Consider the following 20,407-nt stretch of genomic DNA (forward strand, 5'->3'; position numbering starts at 1 on the left):
AGGCTATGTGCACCTTGAGGCCACGTGAAGTGTCGAACGCCCGCCGGCAGGAGGTCACGGGGCAGCCCCAGCAGGTTGCCGTAGGTTGACCGACAGAGATGAGTGGCCGATGCACCGCCTGTGCCCCCTACTGCGCTACAAGGACACACGCGCGCACGCACCACCTCGATTTCATCGCTGCGTCTCCACGGCGGAGGGGCTCTCGTGGGGGGGGGGGGATGGCAAATCCCGACTTTGGCTGCCTGTCCGTCGCTCGTCTCGAGCACGCGTTGCCGGCCAAGACCACGTATCTCTCCCTCTGATCCGCGCGTCGTTCCTCTCGTTCAGTAACTCCTGTGTGTGCGCGCATGTGTCGCACTTCTTTCGCACCGTGCGGAAGCCCGCCCGTGCCAATCGAAGTGCGAGTCTCCCGTGGAATGCACACGACCCCCCCCCCCCCCCAACGCGAATGCAGAAGGACGTCTCCTCTGGCAAGCTACCCCGTCCAGGTTGCGCCGTCCCCATCCGGCCAGCGCGAGTTTTAAACTCAACAACTCGCTGTGAACACGACGGCTGGTTACGTGCAGTGCTAAAGAAGGTCAACAGACAATGCGTACAGCAGACCCGAGTAGGACGTCCACCGTGGAGATGGAGGGACCAGATTGCGCTTTACGTGCAGGAGGAACGAGACGGATCTCGCTCTCTCTCTCTCTGAAATCGGCTCGTGTGTCCGCGCTGGGTGATGATTGCTTCTGAGACAGTGGAGGGGGTAGGGACTGCCGACAGCTTGGCGAGGCCTTCATCCAGCAGTGGATTGGCCACGGCTGGTGATGATGAATTATTGATGAAGAGATGAGATCAGACCGCCTCCTGATCAGTAACCGCGTGGCATGCTGAGTGCTCGGGGTAAGCAGTCACCCAGCAGTGGATAGAACATGGCAACTGCTGGCTGATGAGGATGCAATTATTGAACGTGACAGATCGAGTGGCGGAGGGTTCAATGTGGTGGAGGTGGTGGGGGTGGTGGGGATGGCTCCATTGAGGGGGGGCGAGGGAGTGGGGGGGAGGAGGGAGGGGCGGAGCGGTCAATGTGAGAGCGACGCAGCCACACGTTTAAAAGGCGGGGGGAGGGGAGAGAGAAGCGAGTCGGGAACTTTAGGGCATCGCAGTGCGACGTCCGTGCAAGAATCCGTCTCGGATCTCGTAAGTGAACTTTGTCTCACCGTCTGTTCGGCGGCGTTCTCATCCCTCTCCCGCGGTGTATCGCGATTTCGGATGCGCTTCTGCGGCCGTCTGGAACGCGCTCTTCCTTCCGATACTAGGAAGCCACTTTTAAATCGTCTACATTGAAAACCCCGTTTCTTTAGAGCTGCTTGTTGTTGTTGTTGTGCTTAGTGTTGTTGTTGTTGTGTTTAGTGTTGTGTTTCGTGTTGTTGTCCTTCCCACGCACCTACGATGAGCGCGGTTGGCGAGGTACGGTGCGAAAGAAGTTCAACACAGACAGAGCAGCGCGCTTGCAACTCATAGGGCGCCAGTTCCATCTCTTCCGACGCGGCAGTTAAAACAATCGTGCAAATTTCTTAAATACTATCATGTACCTCTTAAATACTATCACGTACCCTTTAAATATTATCACGTATCACTTAAATACTATTACGTACCCCCCCCACCCGCACATTCGCCTCTGTACGCAACGCGGCGCAAATCGGTAAGCAACTTGTGTGGTGGGGTGAAGTGTGGGTAACTCCCACCTCTTCCAAGACGCCTATCCAGAATGGAAGAGTAGGCCAAATACCTTCTTGGGCGGGGGGGGGGGGGCTTTGTACCAGCAGCGGGGTGAGCGAGACATAGCACATTGAGCCGTGGTCCCAGTGGCAGTGATGTTAGCACGGTACACGGCTCTCAGTCTTCACTTGATGGAGCACGTGGGTGTCCCACTTCGGTGCACGCCACAGGTGACTTGAAGGGTCCTTCGTGGTAGTTCGGTGATATCCGCTTCCCGCGGACCGTTCTCTAACACGGACCGATGCGCTGCTCTCGAATCGATTAATCGTTGAATGACAACGCAACGCCAAATGAGAATTACATTGGCAGGGGGAGCCGGGCAGGGAGGATGCTGTGTTTGGTAAGTGTCTACCTTTTTTGCCGGTCACTCTCTGCTCTGAAGTTAAGGGTCATTTGCCCAAAACGGTCGGCCTATCGCGTGCATTTCTTGTTTTCTAAGGTCACAAGTAAAGTCGAGAGCAATTGTGTATCTATATAAAGTGAGTTTTGGCTGGTGTCTTTTAATGCTGTACTATCATCCAGTCAGCTTGTTTATACTTTGACACGCACGCAAAAGTATTGCTCAGATTAAATAGGAGACCGATAGCCGGACTGAATGGATGATAAATATTGAACTTTGGTGGCTTTTGAGCTGTTTGTTTGTTTTCTGGATTTTGCGTTGGACATGAGATTGATCATCCCCTGCGTACTCACCAGACGGATCGTGCAGACAAACAGGAGTCGAAGGTTAAGATACTGTACTCACTAACATGCACAAAGACAAAGATCCCCCGTGTAGCCTTTCAACAGACTGTTGGGGCAAGTGCTGTTCGTGAGCGCCTTGGAAGCAGGCCGGCACGGCACACGAGCGGGTGGGTGGCCAGCACCACGCCCGGCCGCCTTTGCCTCCCCGAGTGGCGATATTTTCACATCGCACCAGGTACTCATTTGAGGCTGAGTCGACCTCGGGGAGGCACAGGATCAGTTCAGATCATCGTCACTGGTGTTGGCCGTGAGCGGGAATCAAACTCGGGCCATTGGGTTTTCACCGCAGTGCGCTAAGCTCTCCGCTACTGCGACATGCCAATACACACGCATCAATAGCCTAATACATACATATACACCATACATACACCAATATACATTCGTGCAGTTACAATTAGTAGCAACACCAGTCCAAATTGTATTGCCTAGTATAGTTGCAATATCTTCCTGAGTGTTCGACAACAGCAGCGTTTGCAGGATGCTGACAAATAAGCACCGCGTCTGGATTATCACCATCGCACGTGCACCACTGCGCCATCTCCTGGCCACCACCTCGCACTTGTACGTACGTTGAACTTCTTTCGTACCGTACGTAGCCAACCGCATCGAATCGAAGGTTGCGGACGTTCGGAGGTGCGGAAATCGGAGGTGTCACAAATCTGCACTGTCGCGATTCACCAACCATCGCCTCCAAATCGCGGGGATTGCTGTCACGCGCCGGGCTCACTCCACGTCCCGTGTCTCGCCCCGTGCCCCCCCCCCGCCCCACCACCACCACCTTATTCTCTTCCCCATCCTCCGACCCCCCCCCCCAGACACCCCCCCTCCGACCTGAAGCCATGGTGCTACACGCGGGGTTCAAGGGAGCGGGCCAGGTGGAGGGGCTGCAGGTGTGGAGGGTGGAGAAGCTGAGTCCTGTGGCCGTGGCGCGCAACCAGTACGGCAACTTCTTCACGGGGGATGCCTACGTGGTGCTCAAGACGTTCTCCTTCGGCCCTTCGGTCAAACGATACGAGCTGCACTTCTGGCTCGGTGAGGCGCACACTGGGCTCGAGGCCGCTCGCCCGCCGAATTCGCTCAACCAACTCAATCGCTCGCTCAATTACTAACTCAATCAGCTGTTCAACCGCTCATCCATTGACTCGTCCATCGAATCGCTTAATTAAATATCCACCCACCCCCACCCCTTCCTCCCCCGTGTCTGCACCGCGCCATAGGTAGCGAGTCAGGCGCTGCTGCCCTGCTCACATCATGTCTCCGTGTCTCCGTTTCTCCGTGTCTCCGTGTCCCCGTGTCCCCATTTCTCCGTGTATCCATGTCCCCGTGTCTCCGTGTCCCCGTCTCCCCGTGTCCTTGTTTCTCCGTGTCTCCGTGTCCCCGTTTCTCTGTTTCCCGGTGTCTCCATGTCTCCGTGTCCTCGTGTCTCCGCCCGTGTCCCCGCCGCAGGTAGCGAGTGCTCTCAGGACGAGTCCGGCGCTGCTGCCCTGCTCGCCGTGCAGCTGGACGACTCCCTGGGGGGGCGGCCCGTGCAGTACCGCGAGGTGCAGGGACACGAGTCCAACTCGTTCCTCTCCTACTTCAAGGGCGGCATCAAGTACAAGGTGCGCGCGCGCTCGCGTGAACCGCCCGGTGCTGCTGCTGCTGCGTAACAACGGAGCGGCGAGCTCCCTACTCAGGTCAGAGGAGGAGACTCTGCAGGACCTCGTCACTTCGTCGTCGTCGTTGTTGTTGTCGTGCAGGCGGGCGGCGTGGCCTCGGGCTTCCGCCACGTGGAGCCCAACGTGGCGGACGTGAAGCGGCTGCTGCACGTGAAGGGGCGACGCACGGTGCGCGCCACCGAGGTGCCGCTTTCCTGGAAGAGCTTCAACCAGGGGGACTGCTTCATCGTTGACCTGGGGGCGGTGAGGATGGGCGGGCACTGGCCACTAGCACTGCGGCGTTGTGACGCCTCCGGCCAGCTGGTTACCCTCTTGGCTTGCTCGCATCCGGTGGCGCGGCGTTGGCTAGGAGATGTTAACTCCATCGCCTGGTATGCAGGAGGTCGTGTGTTTGATCCCAACCCTGACGCCTGCTGCTGTATATTTAGAGTTCGCGTGTTCTCTCTGTGGTCGCGTGGATTTCTCTCCATATCCTCCGGTTTTCCCCTCCACATTTAGAATCAACGTCACGCGTTTAGAATATTTGACCGCTATGAATGTCCACGTGATGATAGCACACTTCGTTGATATATTATTTGTGGCCGAGTCGCTTCTGAAAAAGAGCTATATAGCTTGGTGGGCCTTACTTGATCAAATATAAATAGGCGATAGTTTAGCATCCACCCCAGTGGCTGACAGACAGGATGCGCTGGACGGTTGCGAGCGGCTGGTAATCCCTCCACCTTAAACTAAACTACGAAAGGACGACAAAAATCAACTAGCACCTGATGTCCCCTGGCCATGTACCGTATGGGAGGGCCAGGGCACTGAATCGCCTCCCTCGGGGATCCTCCTAGACCCTCCAGGCACAACGTGCAGACACTTTGGCCAGACACGCGGAAAGTCCCCAGGCCCACATGGGACACATGGGAGGAGAGGCTGCCATGCCTCTGCACCTCTCCAGGACAGAGGAGGTTTACCCGCCAGTTTGTGGTTTGCGACGCACTTGCTTCAGGAGTTGAGCCGTCTTGGTACTCGGGTGCTCCCTGTAGAACATCTACCAGTGGTGCGGCTCAGGCTGCAACCGCTACGAGCGCGTCAAGGCGTCCGAGGTGGCGCGCGACGTGCGGGACAACGAGCGGGGCGGGCGGGCGACGGTGCACGTGGTGGAGGAGGGCGGGGAGCCCGCACAACTGCGTAACGTGAGCCGGGGGGGGGGCATCGTCATCGACGTCATCGGCTTCGTCATCATCATTGCCATCGTCATCATCATTGCCATCATCATCGTCGTCATCATCATAGCCATCGTCATCATAGCCATCGTCATCATCATCGTCGTCATCATCATAGCCATCGTCACGATCATAGCCATCATCGTCGTGATCATCATAACCATCACCATCGTTGTCATCGTCGTTTTTGGAGTTGTTATCAGTCATCGTTTTTATTATTAAAAGCAGTGGCAGCAACACGACTACAATCTTCACCATCATACATTTGGCTCTGTCGTAATAGCCTAAACTAGTAAATCATCAGCAATATAATTACGATCGCCACCACCATCGTCATCCATTATAAAAAACAGCAGCAGCACATCTTTTTATCATCATCATTATCACCATCATCATCGCCACCATGATCGTTATGACCTTCGCGTTATTGACCTATCAACCCTGACTCTGCACACCCTTCCAGGTGCTGGGCCCCAAGCCTGAACTTCCACCCGGGACCCCTGATGATGTGGAAATGGATATCTCGAACCGGAAATCAGCCAAGCTCTACAAGGTTTCAAACAAGGACCATACAACGATGATTATAACAACACATTATTGATGAGATTCCTTACTTTCTTCTGGGTACACAAGATATTGTGCAAATCCAAAAATAAATTTCATAGGCCACGAGAAGTCAATTCAGAGCCCCTTAAAATGGCCGCCTGACACTCGAAGGTGGGAAACTCCCAATAACTCACAGCCAGCGTGACGTGGCTGTCAGTGCCAATGGCTCGGTTGAGTAGTAGATTACTTATAGCTCAACTCCACGTCGAATTATTCTGCTACTGATGATGATGGTCGTTGCAATGAATATATGGAGAGGATGATGATGGTGATATTATTACATTTGTTGTGAATTATGTCGATGATAATAATGGTGGTGGTAATAATGATGATGGAGAGATGAAGATTTTGATTAGGGTAATAAAGATTATGATCATCATCATTATGGAGGGATGAGGATTATGGTGGCTGTGGATGTCGTTGATTGCCACAGATCTCCGACGAGAGCGGCCGCATGGAGGTGAAGGAGGTGGCGAGCGCGAGTCCCTTCCAGCAGTCACTGCTCGACTCGGCAGACTGCTTCCTGCTCGACAACGGCTCCGCGGGGCAGATCTTCGTGTGGAAGGGTGAGGGCTAGGGTGACGGTTAGGGTGAGGGTTAGGGTGAGGGCTAGGGTTAGGGTTAGGGTGAGGGCTAGGGTGAGGGTGAGGATTAGGGTGACGGTTGGGGTGAGGGCTAGGGTGAGGGTGAGGGCTAGGGTGAGGGTTAGGGTGAGGGCTTAGGATGAGGGTGAGGGTCAGGCTAGGGGTTAGGCTGACGGCGGACCCATCACAAGCATCATCTCAGCACTCCACCAACCCACCATCCCATCACTATCGTCCCATTGCACCATCATCCCATCATCCAATTGCTACAATCCCATTATCATTCACACAGCCAAAGTTCCCAGCCGTGATGGGGATGGATAGAGGACGCTGAGTCTGATTATTCTCATTCAAGAGGGGTCCCGCTATATTTTGCAGGGGGGGGGGGGGGGGGGCACAACAAGTTGCTATTTCATTTCCCAACTCGGTCATTTGCCGGTAATGTTTTTTTTTCTACCACCAAGTTGGACCATGACGCCGCCACGTACTGCCGACTGTTGTATGAAGATGATCACGTGGTGATGTGGTTAACAAGTTGGTGAAGTGCTGAAGTGGTTAAATGGTGAAGTGGGTAAGTGATGAATTGACGAAGTGATGTCGCTGCAGGCAAGAGAGCCAACTCGAACGAGAGGCAGAAAGCAATGATGACCGCTGAGGAGTTCATCAAGAAGATGAGCTACTCGCCCAGCACCAAGGTGACGCAGAGACACCAACCACACCACCAACACCAACAACAACAACACCACCACCAACAACAACAACAACACCAACAACAACAACAACCCCTCAGCGGTCCTCTCACTCCGCACGCTGCGCCTTCGGGAAGGGGAATCTTGAGTTTTGGAGATGTTTGCATAAATTGCTCATCCTAGCACGACTTTTGGTTCTCGTGTTTATGAGTCGAGTAGTCAAACACGTTCGATTGGCGCTGCAGAGTCACTGGGGTGGAACGGTGGCGCTGTGGTTATCGCACTGCGCTGCGAACCGAGTGACACGAGTTCGATTTCCCGGCCACGGATGACATCAGTGGCAAGTGGTATCCAAATCGGTTTGAGCCAATCCCGCTTAACCAACCTCCACCTACCTCTACCATTACCCCAACCCTTACCAATACCCCTACCAATACCCAAACCCCTACCACTACCACTACCCCGACCACTACCCCGACCACTACCCCAACCCCTATAATTTCACCAACCCCTATCACTACCCCAACCCCACACACACAGCCCAGGACGCACACACAGCCCAAGACACACGCAGCCCAGCCGTGCGTAGCGAGTAGAGAAGCTCCCCCCTCTCTGTTGCTGCTCCTCCCGCGTCTCCCCCAGGTGTCGGTGCTGCCCGAGACAGGGGAGACGCCGCTCTTCAAGCAGTTCTTCCTGGGCTGGAGGAGCAAGGACGACGTCGTGACGCTCGGCAAGACGTACAACGTGGGCAGCGTCGCCCATGTCCAGCAGGTGCCCTTCAACGCCTCCACCCTGCACTCCAGCCCGGCCATGGCCGCGCAGCACGGCATGGTGGACGACGGCAAGGGAGAGGTTCAGGTGAGCAGGGCGTGGGGGGAGGAGGGCGGGGAGGCGCGTACGTACCTTGAACTTCTTTCGCACCGTACGTAGCCAACCGTGCTAATTGGAGGTGCGGGGGTGAAGGACAGGAGGCGTGCTGGAGAGGGGCATGGTAATGGAGTTTTAGAGGGGTAATTGGTGGCTCGCTCGCACGATCGTGGCCACCTAGGCACTCGCTCACCAACTCGCTCACCAACTCGCTCACCAACTCGCTCATGAACTCGTTCACTAACTGGCCCACAAACTCACTCGTTCATCCACCCACCTACTGGATCACGCGTGCACCAAACCCACCCACCCACTCGCTCACTCATCCCCCGACTCGCGTGAGACGACACGAGCGAGATAGAGGCTTGCTGGGAAATTAGACAAGGGCGAGGTTCAGGTGAGGGGAGGGAGAATAAACGTGTGAGTGAGCGGTGATTGAGTTAGTTCACTGTCAATGCCCGTCGCGTAACGCGTCACTTATCAGGAACGCATCTGCTGCGTTAAACGAGGACTGCCTGTGCGTGGTCACCTCGCCCTTAGCCGGAGCTTCAGCACCGCTCATTGCCAAGGACCCGGAACGGTTCCACTTGAGATGTGACGCTCACGGCTCACCTCCTCCACGAAAGCGATTTATATTTTATATATTTATATTTTAAATATTTATAGTTTCTATATTTATAGTTTATATATTTGTATTTTATATATTTATAGTTTATAGATTTATAGTGTATATATTTATATTTGATAGATTTATATTTTATAGATTTATATTTTACAACTCTGAGAATCCCCGGGTGCCTAAGTCTGGCCTCAATGAGCCTCGCGCATTCACACAACGATTCGTTGTTTTGTTATTACGCCAATCTGCCACAGCCCAAGGCAGCTACCTCCCGCACCCCCCCCCCAACTACCTCCTGCACCCCCCCCCCCCCGCCAGGTGTGGCGCGTGGAGAGCTGTGGCCGCGTGAGTGTGGACCGCGCCAGCTACGGGCAGTTCTTCGGCGGCGACTCGTACATCATCCTCTACACGTGGTGCAGGGGACAGATCCTCTACACCTGGTGGGTGGGGCGGCACGCGTCGGGACACGGGGGCGGAGGGGGTGGGGGGGGTGCAGGACCATGGCTCGACCCGAGAGGTCTGGGGTTGGAGGACGGGGAGAAGAAGGGCGGGCGAGGGGGGGTGAGACACGGGCCGTTGGATGGCTGTGATGCCAGCGGTTTGGAGGCAAGGGTTGGGGGATCGCACCCGTGGAGATTTGTGAAACTCCGACTTGGCACGGTTGGCTACATACGGTGCGAAGGAAGATCAACGTCAACGAACATACCAACACAAGAAGGGGAATCCATGCCTTAGCGCCCCCCCCGCTATAGCCAATCACGGGCACGAATACATTCGGAGCCAGACCCTAGTTTACACGTGTGAGTGAGTGGTGTGTGTGGTGTGTTTGTGTGAGTGGTGTGTGTGTGAGAGTGGTGTGTGTGTGAGAGTGGTGTGTGTGTGAGAGTGGTGTGTGTGGTGTGTGTGTGAGAGTGGTGTGTGTGTGTGAGTGGCGTGTGTGTATGGTGTGTGTGTGGGTGGTGTGTGTGGTGTGAGTGGTGTGTGTGTGTGTGGTATGTGTGTTTGGTATGTGTAGTGTGTGTGTGAGGGGTGTGTGTGGGTGGTGTGTGTGTGGTGTACATGTGGACATGTGCATGTGTTGGGGAGTGTAGCGGTTAACGCGCTGCGCTACGAACCCAGCAACCCGAGGTCGATTCCCGCTCACGACCAACACCGCTGCAGTTATAGGAACCAGTCCTGGGCCACCCGCCCCCCCCCGCTAGGTAGACTCAGCCTCAAATGAGTATCTTGAGCTCTGTATAAACATAACATCGCCACTACGGAAACAAAAACGGCCGTGCGTGATGCTGTCCACCCACCCCTTCCCGTGCCGCGCCAGCCGTAGTCGCCTCTGCTCGCTTCTGACCCCAACGAAGGAACCTTTGTGTTTGTGTGCGCCGGGAGCAGGCAGGGCAGCAAGTCGAGCAAGGACGAGATCACGCACTCCGCCTTCCTGTCTGTGCAGCTCGACAACGAGCTGGGGGGACGGCCCATGCAGGTGAGCAACACGCGCGCCCCAGGGAGCAGGGCACCACCCTCCCTGTGTCAATGCCCCGAGGCTCACAGGGCCCAGTCTCGGGCATCTGTGGGAATGCGCATCGGATGTTCACAGCCTGGAGCCAGTGGCGGATATTCCACGTTGTGCCCCCCCAGGTGCGCGTGGTTCAGGGCTCCGAGCCCCCGCACCTGCTGAGCCTGTTCGGGGGCAAGCCCCTGGTGGTGCACGCGGGGGGCACCTCGCGCCATGGGGGGCAGAGCCCCCAGGCCCCCACGCGACTCTACCAGGTGCGCAGCTCCTCAGCGGGCGCCACCAGAGCCGTCGAGGTGAGGTCGTCGTCGTCACCCTGGTCAACATCATCCTCGTCATCTTCATCAACATCGTCATCATCGTCATCATCATCCCCATCGTCACCCTCATTATCGTTGTCATCGTCGTCATCATCAACATCATCGTCGTCTTCATCCTCGTCAGCTTTGCTGTCTGCTGTACGGCGTCGGGAGTGGTACCACGTGCGCGCGTGCCGTTCGGCACGATGTCCGACGGTTAACTCCCTGCGCAACTCCCGCACCTCCCCCCTCCCCCACTCGAAGGTCCCCCTGAGCGCCGTGTCCCTCAACTCGAACGACGCCTTCGTGCTGCTGTCCCCCAAGAAGACGTTCATCTGGGAGGGGAAGGGCGCCGAGCGCAGCGAGCTGGACGGGGCGGCCTACGTGGCCGAGCTGGACGGGGCGGCCTACGTGGCCCAGCTGCTGGGCCGCCGGACGCACGCCGACCTGGCCGAGGGGGACGAGCCAGGTGGGGGGCGAGGGATAACCTGGGGGGCACCCTCACCCTAATGCCCCTTCTCCTCTTCGCCGAGTTCCGCGGTCATGACGGTCACGACGCCGTCGCCTGCGACTCGCGAGCCGTGGTGTTAACAACCTCGCCTAGTACACAGGAGGTCGGGGGTTCGATCCCGACCCTGACGGTACCTGCTGCATATTGGGATTTGTGTGCGTCTCTCTCTCCCCGAGGTCGAGGGGATTTATCTCCGGGGTCTTCCGGTTCAGTCGCTCGCCATTGGCCCCAGGGCTGGGCAGAAACAAACAAACCCCGGCCCCAATGCTCATTTGAAACAGGAAGCCACGGAGACTTATTTGACTTTATAGAGCCATCACCGATCGCCCGCCCGTTCCTCTCATCCACCCCTCCCCCCTGCAGCTGAGTTCTGGTCGCTGCTGGGCGGCAAGAAGAACTACCAGAGCTCGCCGAGACTGAGCACCAACTACAACGACCACCCGCCCCGCCTCTTCGCCTGCTCCAACAAGACCGGCCGCTTCCAGGCACGCTCCCCGCCACGCCCCCACCCCCCCCCCCCCCCTCGTAGAGCTCTCAAGAGGATCATCTCGCTTCTACTCCCCTCCACAAAATCCTAGATCCACCGCTCTCTCTCTCTCTCCCATCGCTCTACTTCACTCCACTCATCCTAGATCCACCGCTCTCTCTCTCTCCCATCGCTCTACTCCATTCCACTCATTGTAGATCCACCACTCTCTCTCTCCCATCGCTTCTACTCCACTCCACGCACTCTCCGCTTCCAGTGACCGAGGCTCTCTGGCATATCGCCCCCCCCCCCCCCCCCCCGCGCAGACCTTCGCCGCTCGATTGGCGGGGCGCTCCTCTGCTGCTGCCCTCACGGTCTGGGGCCCTGCCTCGCTGGCCACCTCCTGCCTCCTTACCCCTACCACCCCCCAGTGCCCCACCCCCCGGTGGGGTGGCAATTCTCACCCCTCCCCCCCCCCTCGTGTGCCCTTGCTGACCCTGATGCTCGCCGACGGCACGCACCCCGGCCGCGTGTGGAGCTCAGCGTTGTGTCGGTCGCGCCCTCAGGTGGAGGAGGTGGCGGGAGACTTCACTCAGGAAGACCTGGCCACCGATGATGTCATGCTCTTAGACGTATGGGACCAGGTAACATCATCTTTTTTATTATTATTACATATTAATACCATCATCATCTCCACCAAAACCATCACTACCATCATCATCACTCTAGAATCTCGCCACCGTCGTCACCATCATCATGGTGCTCCTGTTTGGGTTCCCATGCTCCCCTTCCATCCCCCCCTTTCCTCCCTCACCTTTCATTTCCTCAATCACCCCACCTCCCCCCTCCTCCCCCCATCCCCGCAGCTTTTCCTCTGGATCGGCGAGGATGCCAATGACGTGGAAAAGAAAGAATCGCTCAAGTGTGGTGAGTGTCACGTGTGGTCAGTGTCACGGTGTCACGAGCCACACGGCCAGGCACTGCGTTGGGTCGGCATTCTGCAAGGCCCGAACCGCGAGCCGCGAGCTGCGAGCCATAAACCGTGAACCCGCGCCCCTCCAAAGTTGCAGCGGCGATTTGGGAATCGCCGGCACCGCCCCTGGCTTGGTTGCGATCGTACCTCGCCAACAGGATACCACGCACGGCTCCGTTCACCGGTCATTGGCGTCGTTGCGTGTAGGGGTTTGCTGTTGTTCACGGGTCCGCTGTTGTTCATGCAACGCTTGGGCAGTTGTTGGCGCAGGCTATCGCTTGGCTGCCGTCCTTGCTTGGCTGTGGTTCCTCAGGGCTCTGAGTCATTCTCCCGCTTCAAGAGTGAGTAAATATCGTGCACATCATATGTTAATCATTGTTTTTATGGGGATGGCGAGCTAAAATGCATTTGTCAACGAATATGTAGTGCTGAACTTTACGCGGACAACTTCTTCCTTTTCTGTCGTCACTTTATTTTGTCCAACACAGCACATTTCGCCACCATTCTCCAGCGCGTTCTCCGCTCGCTCGCCGCGCTCCGCCAGCCTCGCTCGCTCCATTCCTCCCTCTCCCTCTCCGTCTCACCCGACTCCCCTCTCTGCTTCTCCGTCCCACTCCAGCCGTCGCTCTCTCTCGGCTTCTCCGTCTCACTCCGTCTCTCTCGTTCAGCTTATTCTTCTCCACTGCTACTCTACACTTCTTCTTCTACTCCACCCGACTCCGTCCAGTTCCCAGCACAACTCCCTGTCTCACTCTGACTATCCCGTATTTATGCCCGTCCCTATTAATTTCCAATTAATTACTGGAGTCCCCCCTAATGCCTCGCCACCCCCGGCCCTCGGCACCACCTGTCCCCATTCCCAGACTTAGCGACGCCACCCTGTCCCTGACAACAACAACCGGCCAATCACTGTCCTGCATCCATAATTGCCTAACGGGCCGTCTCCATCTCCTCCGTTGTCCCCCAGCAACACCAGCCTGTCCCGGTACGACCTCACTGTCCCCAGCCGACACGTGTTTACAATTACCCCCCTTGGCGCGCGTTAAACTACTACAAATATATGAACACACACAGTCTCACTAATCATATCCTATGGTGTGTATAGCAGTGAAATGGAGAAAAAATCTATAAACTTGTCCGACAAAGGAACGGAAAAACTGCGTTAGTGTTTTGAACAGCAGACAGAAGAAAAATGGTGAAGTGTCTCACTCGGACTGCTCGTGTGATTGAATTCCTGCTCGGGCTTCCCTGGGCTCTAACCGTATCTGCTCCACTGTGCCGTTGACCTTTTAACTTTAAATGACGTTCATCTTGCCGGCACTTCTCTCCCGGGAGGCTTGTGCAAAAAGAAAATACTTTTCAAACCTGGTGGCTCACCGCAGGGACGATCCCCATGCCTACGCAGGAGACACCGCATGTCGCGTGTGCCCCGCGGGACATGAACTCCGTGCCGGGAGCTGTCAACGCCATAGGGAGCTTTGCCCACGCACATCAGCCAGTGGATGTCTTCAAGCCGGCTCAAAATCAATCTAGATCGAAACCACGATCTCCTGTATACCAGGCGAGGTAGTTAACATATCTTAGCCACCCGTGGCATCGTATTCCAACGTGTCCTAAAATTTGCCCGTCACTTCTCGGTTACGCAGCGCATCTCAAGACGTTTTGACGCGACAGCGCAATATTTAAACGTCTTAATTGTTCGTAGCCCTTCTAATTGTGCAATCTTTGCCTCGCGTAGAGACCCACGTGTTCACATAGACACCCACAGACTCATGCAGACACCCACAGACTCACGCAGACACCCACAGATTCACGCAGACACCCACAGACTCGCCGTGTCCCCCACACACCCCCCCACTCCGCGTGTTGTCTCACAGCCAAGTCGTACCTGGAGACGGACCCGTCTGGCCGGGGGAAGGACACCCCCGTGGTGGTGGTGAAGCAGGGGCACGAGCCCCCCACCTTCACCGGCTGGTTCCTCGCCTGGGACCCCACCAAGTGGGACTCGGACCCCTTCGAGAAGATGAAGGCATCGTTCAAGTAGGGGGCGAGGATCCGAGGCGAGGCGCGTCCCTGACGCCCAGACGCCCGGCTGTCTCGTCCCGAGAGAGACGCCCTCCCTGGCTGTGTGCCTGCCCTGGGGCTGTCTCGACAGCTGAGCCCGGAAGCTTTCGTTCGTGAGAAAATAAACACTTTACAGTCGCGGTCAAACTACAAACTGTGCTACTGCGTTCGACAGTGGTGACCTGAGCACAAATGACGTTCATCAATAACCCTGTCCTAATGGGGTAAACGTTTATGTAACAGGTCACGTTTGGGGCTATTGGCCGTATTCATCGCAGCAAGATCTGAATGGAAATCTAAGACTTCCTTGCCATGAAGAAGGGCCATTGCTTGAAACGTTGCATGTTTTTCTTAGGGCAGAGTCATCGAGGAATGTGAGATTTTGTTAAATGCATCATTGTGCTGTCATTAGCATTGCCACCGTTTTTACTGTAAGTTTGAAATTTTACAGCAATACGATTTTAAGAATGCCCCATACTCAGGCAGTCGGTAGCTCAGTAGTCGGCGTAATACGGTGTGAACCCAGCACAATGCGGTGTGGACCCAGTGTGGTGAAGTATGGTCGAACGACAAATGACCGACAGCAGATTGTCAAAGGGCTGTACGTACGTTGTAATGTATTCAGAAAAGTGTCGCTGAGTCTCAAGACCCTTTTTCAACAGTCATGCTAAAGTGGCATATTTGGCCAAATCTATGAATTCGTGTTTTGTATTACTCCGAGAGTCAATGTTAAATGCACTGTCGAGGATTAAATATGACAAATATACCTGTGACTATGTTTTTCTTGAGGACGCAGCTTCAAGGTCGTGTCAGACAGCCGCGGGCACCGTCGCCCAGCTAAGGAGCTAGGAGACGATCTAGCCTGTTGGTTATTTGGGCAGTGTCTTATTTCCAGGCTGACCCCATTCGTTAAGTTGCCATCATCAAAAAGAACCATCCAAAGCACTTTCAGCGTTATAGAACACTGTACTAAGCATACGAGGGTGCATTTCATCACCACCAAAATGTTGTAATAAAGTCATATCTTCGTCCATTAGTTTATCAGCCTTCTGGACCAATGCTTTCCAAGGGTTCCCCGTATAGCCTTAACAGGCTGTCGGGGCGAGTGCTGTTAGCGAGTAGCAGCACCTATGGAGGCTGGCAAGGCACACGAGGGGGTGGTGTGGCCAGCGCACCCCGCACGGCCGCCTTTGTATTGCAGTGCTGATGTTGACACACCGCACCAGCTACTCATTGAAGACCAAGTCATCATAGGAGAGGCCCCAAAAGCTGCTTAAATAATCGCCACCGATCTTAGCCACGATTGGGAATCGAACTTGGGAGGTGGGGGGAGGGGACTGGGTTCGTAGCGAGGACGACGGAGAAAGACACAGGGATGGTGGTAAGGAAAGGATGTTGACCATTCTGCACTGACGGGTCCAGACAAAGTAGAACCTGGTCTACACAAAGTAGAACCTGGTCTACGGTTGTTCATATCTCGGTGCCGCTTGTCCCGTTGGTTGCATCCCGCACCTCTGGCGAGCACGGTTGGCTTCGTGCGGTGCGAAAGAAGTTCAACGTGCATAGATTTCGATTTAAAGCTTTCGTGACTGCAGGGATTCATCTTCTTGGTTCTTTCGGTAAAGTCACGTAGAAGGGAAGTAATAACGTCGTGATAATTATTGTATTATGTTTTATTTTTATTATTTTATTACTTCCCTTCTACGTGACTTTACCGAAAGAACCAAGAAGGTGCATAGATTTGCTTAAATCTATTGTGATGGCGACGAGAGACAAGACCATCCAGTTTCTGAAATGTATTGTGTGGCGGATAGAGATGCAGGGACGACAGGAGGAGAAAGAGATGGCATAGGGACACGGAGGCTATTGCACAGTTCCATTGGATATCAGTTCAATCAAAACATTGCAACAAAAAATAGGAGGCATTATATCTGGAGTGTACCTCGTACATACGGACAGGGTGACATGTACACGCCAGTGCACGTCAATTGAACCAGATATGTCTTCTGGGGTGTGTGGTGCAGTAGTTATCGCAGTCTGCTGTGAACCCACCAACGTAGGTTTAGTATCTGTCCACAGTCGTGAGTGTGTAGTGTGTGATATCTTGAAGCTGTCCTGGCTGCAGGCCCCCTTCACCAACTCGCACTCGCCAGACGAGTGAAGGTCAAACAAACCCATTGAAGTTCAAACAACCCCTTTGGAGGTGAAACAAACCCAGCCGAGTGAAGGTCAAACAAACCCATTGACCGACAGGCCATTGGGGAGGCCATCACTCAGCAGTGCATTTGTAGTGGTTTAACGCGCGCCAAGGGGGGTAAGTGTAAACACGTGTGGGCTGGGGGACAACGGAGGAGACAGAGACGGCCCGTTAGGCAATTAGGGATGCAGGGCAGTGATTGGCCGGTTGTTGTTGTCAGGGACAGGGTGGCGCCGCTAAGTCTGGGAATGGGGACAGGTGGCGCCGGGGGCTGGGGGCGGAGTTGGTCGGAGCGGAAGAAGAAGCATAGAGTAGCAGTGGAGAAGAAGAAGAAGTGTAGAGTAGCAGTGGAGTAGAAGAAGACGTGTAGAGTAGCAGTGGAGTAGAAGAAGAAGTGTAGAGTAGCAGTGGAGAAGAAGAAGAAGAAGTATAGGGTTGCAGTAGAGACAGAGAGACTGAACGAGAGCGACAGTCGGAGTGAGACGGAGAAGCCGAGAGAGAGCGACAGTCGGAGTGAGACGGAGAAGCCGAGAGAGAGCGACGCCTGGAGTGGGACGGGGAAGCAGAGAGGGGAGTCGGGAGAGACGGAGAGGGGAGAGGGAGGAACGGAGCGAGCGAGGCCGGCGGAGCGCGGCGAGCGAGCCGAGAACTCGCTAAAGGATGGTGGCTAAATGTGCTGTGTTGGACAAAATAAAGTGACGACAGAAAAGGAAGAAGTTGTCCGTATAAAGATCAGCACTACACATTCGTTCACATTGCCTGTGGTCATAGAAAGTACAACTTGCAGGAGATAAGTCGATTTATTGTTCTGCCAACGGCACAGTCGTCTGCAAAGTTATTACTTGCAGGCTGAACTCCACAGCGCTGTCGATTTGGGGCGCCGCAGTGGCGAGATGGTAACTCCCTCGATCCTGACCCTGACGCCTGGACATTTTTTATTTTCAAGTGTTTCCCCGTGGTCGTATGGATTTTTCTTCGGGTCCTCCGGTTTCCGCCTCCACGTTTAGAGTATTTGGCTGCTATACATTTTCACGTGATAAGCCACTTGATTGTGCTGTCATTTGTGGCTAGGTTACTTATAAAAAAAGTGGGCCTTACCTACTAAAATAAAAATATATAGTTTAGTTGCATAGTTTACTTTTTAGTCTAAGTAATGCTCTTTACAGCTTTCAGTTTATGTGGGGACTGCCTGCATAGAATGAATACAATATTCCTCTGTTTAATTTGTGTGTAAAAGATAATTATCTTTTATACATCTTTTAGTCACTCGCAATGAAGCCTACACAATAAAGTCACAGGCTAAGCCATTGCATATTTGGACGTCATTGTACTCCTGGCATTGATAGAGGTCACAATGGTGGGTGGGTCCTATATGAGTCATCCAATATAAATCGAAAATCAGATTGATGAAGTGGATTTAGTCTATAACAGAGGTTGTTGGGTTAGATCACGTAAATATAAAGTGTCGTTAAACCCGCCACCACCCGACACAGCCAATTATTGTTTGTCACGTGAACAAAACACGCGAATTCGTTCCTAAATGTTGTGGGTTTACTCTCCCACACACTGATCTGCTGTCCTCGTAACGAATTGGCACATTTTGTTTACGTCACAAACCTTACTAATTGGCTGTGTCGGGTGGTGGCGGGTATAATGACACCGCATTTATATTTACGTGATCTAACCCAAAAACCTCTATTATGGATAACATTGGTCGCGAAAACCTATTACACGTTAAACTGGATTTATTCTCTTTAGTATTTCATTGGTAGCTGATCTGTAAACAGCGTCACAGTCGTCAGAAAGTGGTAGAATGACAGCTTCAACAATATTCAGATGCAATCAAATGGAAAAACGGGTTGTTTGTATAAAAATCTGAACTTTTTTGTTAATTTGATTTTATCTTGCGATGCGATGAATGTGGGGCTTGGAACATAAAGTTTAGACTCAATCAGTAAACGCCAGCGCTGGATTTGGAGCATTCCCTTTGTTCAATGGTGCTGTTGGCAAGAGCACTCCGTGGTGCCGTCACTCGCAGCTACTGTCGAGACTCAAGGCGATACAGATTCCCCTTCTGTTTGAGCCGTTATCAGCGACTGACTGCACCGCCCACTTATCCACGCCTTCCGTGCCATTGATAGCCTGGCACCAACTCTCCCCGACTTTCTCGCACGTCCACACCTCGACTTTACTCCCAGGACACAACAGCAGAGTAGACCATCCCTCTCCCACCCTCTCATCACCCTCTCATCACTGCTCCACCCAGCCGGGCTTTACGAGGTCAAGGTAAGTGAGGCAGCAAAGTTTAATACGTGAATTGCCCCAGTGAAAGCGGTCGCGTAAGATCGTGCCAGAGAGCGACAGTCTGCAATAAGGAAACGCAATCTGCTCGCGGCGATTCGTGACCGCTCACACGCAGCCAACCGTCTGCTGGGTTCCAGGTGGCGGTCTTGTGATGTCGTCAGCGGGATAAAAGGCCAGAGGCCCTGATCCAGCATCGCTGAGAACCTGGGTTCGAATCCAGGTCTCACTCTTCCTGGCCCTGATCTTCATCGAGCGCATTGGGGTGGTTCGCATTCATTCACAATGTATGTTTGGTAGTAAAGTAGTCGTAGTAGTCTTGCGTTGTCTTCTTTGGTCTCCCCCCCTCCCCACGGTGTGTCTCTCGCCACCCTCTGCAGCACTCGCGGAGAGCCTCCAACAGCCGGGGCGGCGCTCCACGCAGGGCGCCGTTCGCTGCACGGCGAGAGGCAACGGCCGCTTCGGGGACTCCGTCAAGGCCCTCCGCGACGCGCCTTGTGTCTGTCGCGATTAGACCTTGACAACTCTCTGCCCTTTCTCCATTCACTGCCTCCGTTTCATTGCAATACACCGTGGACCACATCGTGAACAGTCGCTGATATTAACACCATCGTTTATCACCCACTTCCCATGCGAAATATTGACCGTTGTAGCTTTCTACCATGAACAGTACGCACTAACTAACGTTGATATGGGATTTGTAATTACCGCTATCCTAGGGTGGCTACACATCATCATTCACAATTCTCAGGAAAAAGCAGAGTCGAGCGAACTCCCTGTCTTGTCAGGGCCAAGGGCACTCCGAGTGAGACCGCGCAGGCAATTGCCACAATTCCGTCGATAAGGGAGACGATTCTATACACCCTTCATCGTAAACATAACCAACCCGATTACACATTGACGGTACATTCATGACAGTAGTTCCTCGGTAATAAATGCAATGTCGTCAGGTATGGATTTATCAGTCCACTAATGGTCGGTGTATCGTTATCTGCGATGTTATCTTTCAAGGCCGACACGGGATTGGGCTGCCAGAGAGAGGATTGGTCTTTGTTATCACCTCTGTAAACATCAATCTGCAAAGAGTTCTTGTAAAGAGTCTTTTCAACAACGAAATTAGGCGAAGCGATCCAATGCTTTTGAGGTCATTGCACTCTTATGGTCAAACAACGTAATGCATTTATTTATTTTGTTGTCTCTGACAAACAACATTGCTTCAAACTTCAACGTACCACGGGTGAAACCTCAGTGCTTTCCGACTCAATCCGTTGGTAATGTGGGAGCAACTTTAGTACGGTACCAAGTACTAAAGTCGTGTTCCTGTTTGGCGCTCACTTTCACCTGCGG

General features: G+C 54.1%; 1 protein-coding gene across 1 annotated transcript; it reads left to right on the forward strand.

The window, feature by feature from the left end:
* The first annotated feature begins 1,119 nt into the window (after nt 1-1,119).
* Nucleotides 1,120-15,793, forward strand: LOC133341720 (scinderin-like). The gene is made up of 17 exons (XM_061550367.1): nt 1,120-1,182; nt 3,324-3,540; nt 3,955-4,109; nt 4,248-4,409; nt 5,198-5,347; nt 5,841-5,930; nt 6,417-6,549; nt 7,174-7,262; nt 7,899-8,114; nt 9,061-9,182; nt 10,129-10,219; nt 10,375-10,545; nt 10,813-11,017; nt 11,423-11,544; nt 12,092-12,169; nt 12,392-12,452; nt 14,376-15,793. Exons 2-17 carry the CDS (start codon nt 3,348-3,350, stop codon nt 14,540-14,542), a joined length of 2,205 nt encoding a protein of 734 aa, XP_061406351.1. The 5' UTR covers nt 1,120-1,182; nt 3,324-3,347; the 3' UTR covers nt 14,543-15,793.
* The last annotated feature ends 4,614 nt before the right edge of the window (nt 15,794-20,407 follow it).

This window comes from Lethenteron reissneri, chromosome 12 (genome assembly GCF_015708825.2).
Source record: "Lethenteron reissneri isolate LAM-NWPU_2019-01 chromosome 12, ASM1570882v1, whole genome shotgun sequence".
Taxonomy (NCBI): Eukaryota; Metazoa; Chordata; class Hyperoartia; order Petromyzontiformes; family Petromyzontidae; genus Lethenteron; species Lethenteron reissneri.

What these genes read in the sequence shown, in the direction of transcription:
- LOC133341720 (XM_061550367.1), top strand. Translation starts at nt 3,348, where the DNA reads ATGGTGCTACACGCGGGGTTCAAGGGAGCGGGCCAGGTGGAGGGGCTG. An exon ending in TCATCGTTGACCTGGGGGCG is followed by an intron (nt 4,410 to 5,197) that starts GTGAGGATGGGC and finishes TGCTCCCTGTAG; the next exon opens with AACATCTACCAGTGGTGCGG. An exon ending in ACGGCAAGGGAGAGGTTCAG is followed by an intron (nt 8,115 to 9,060) that starts GTGAGCAGGGCG and finishes CCCCCCCGCCAG; the next exon opens with GTGTGGCGCGTGGAGAGCTG.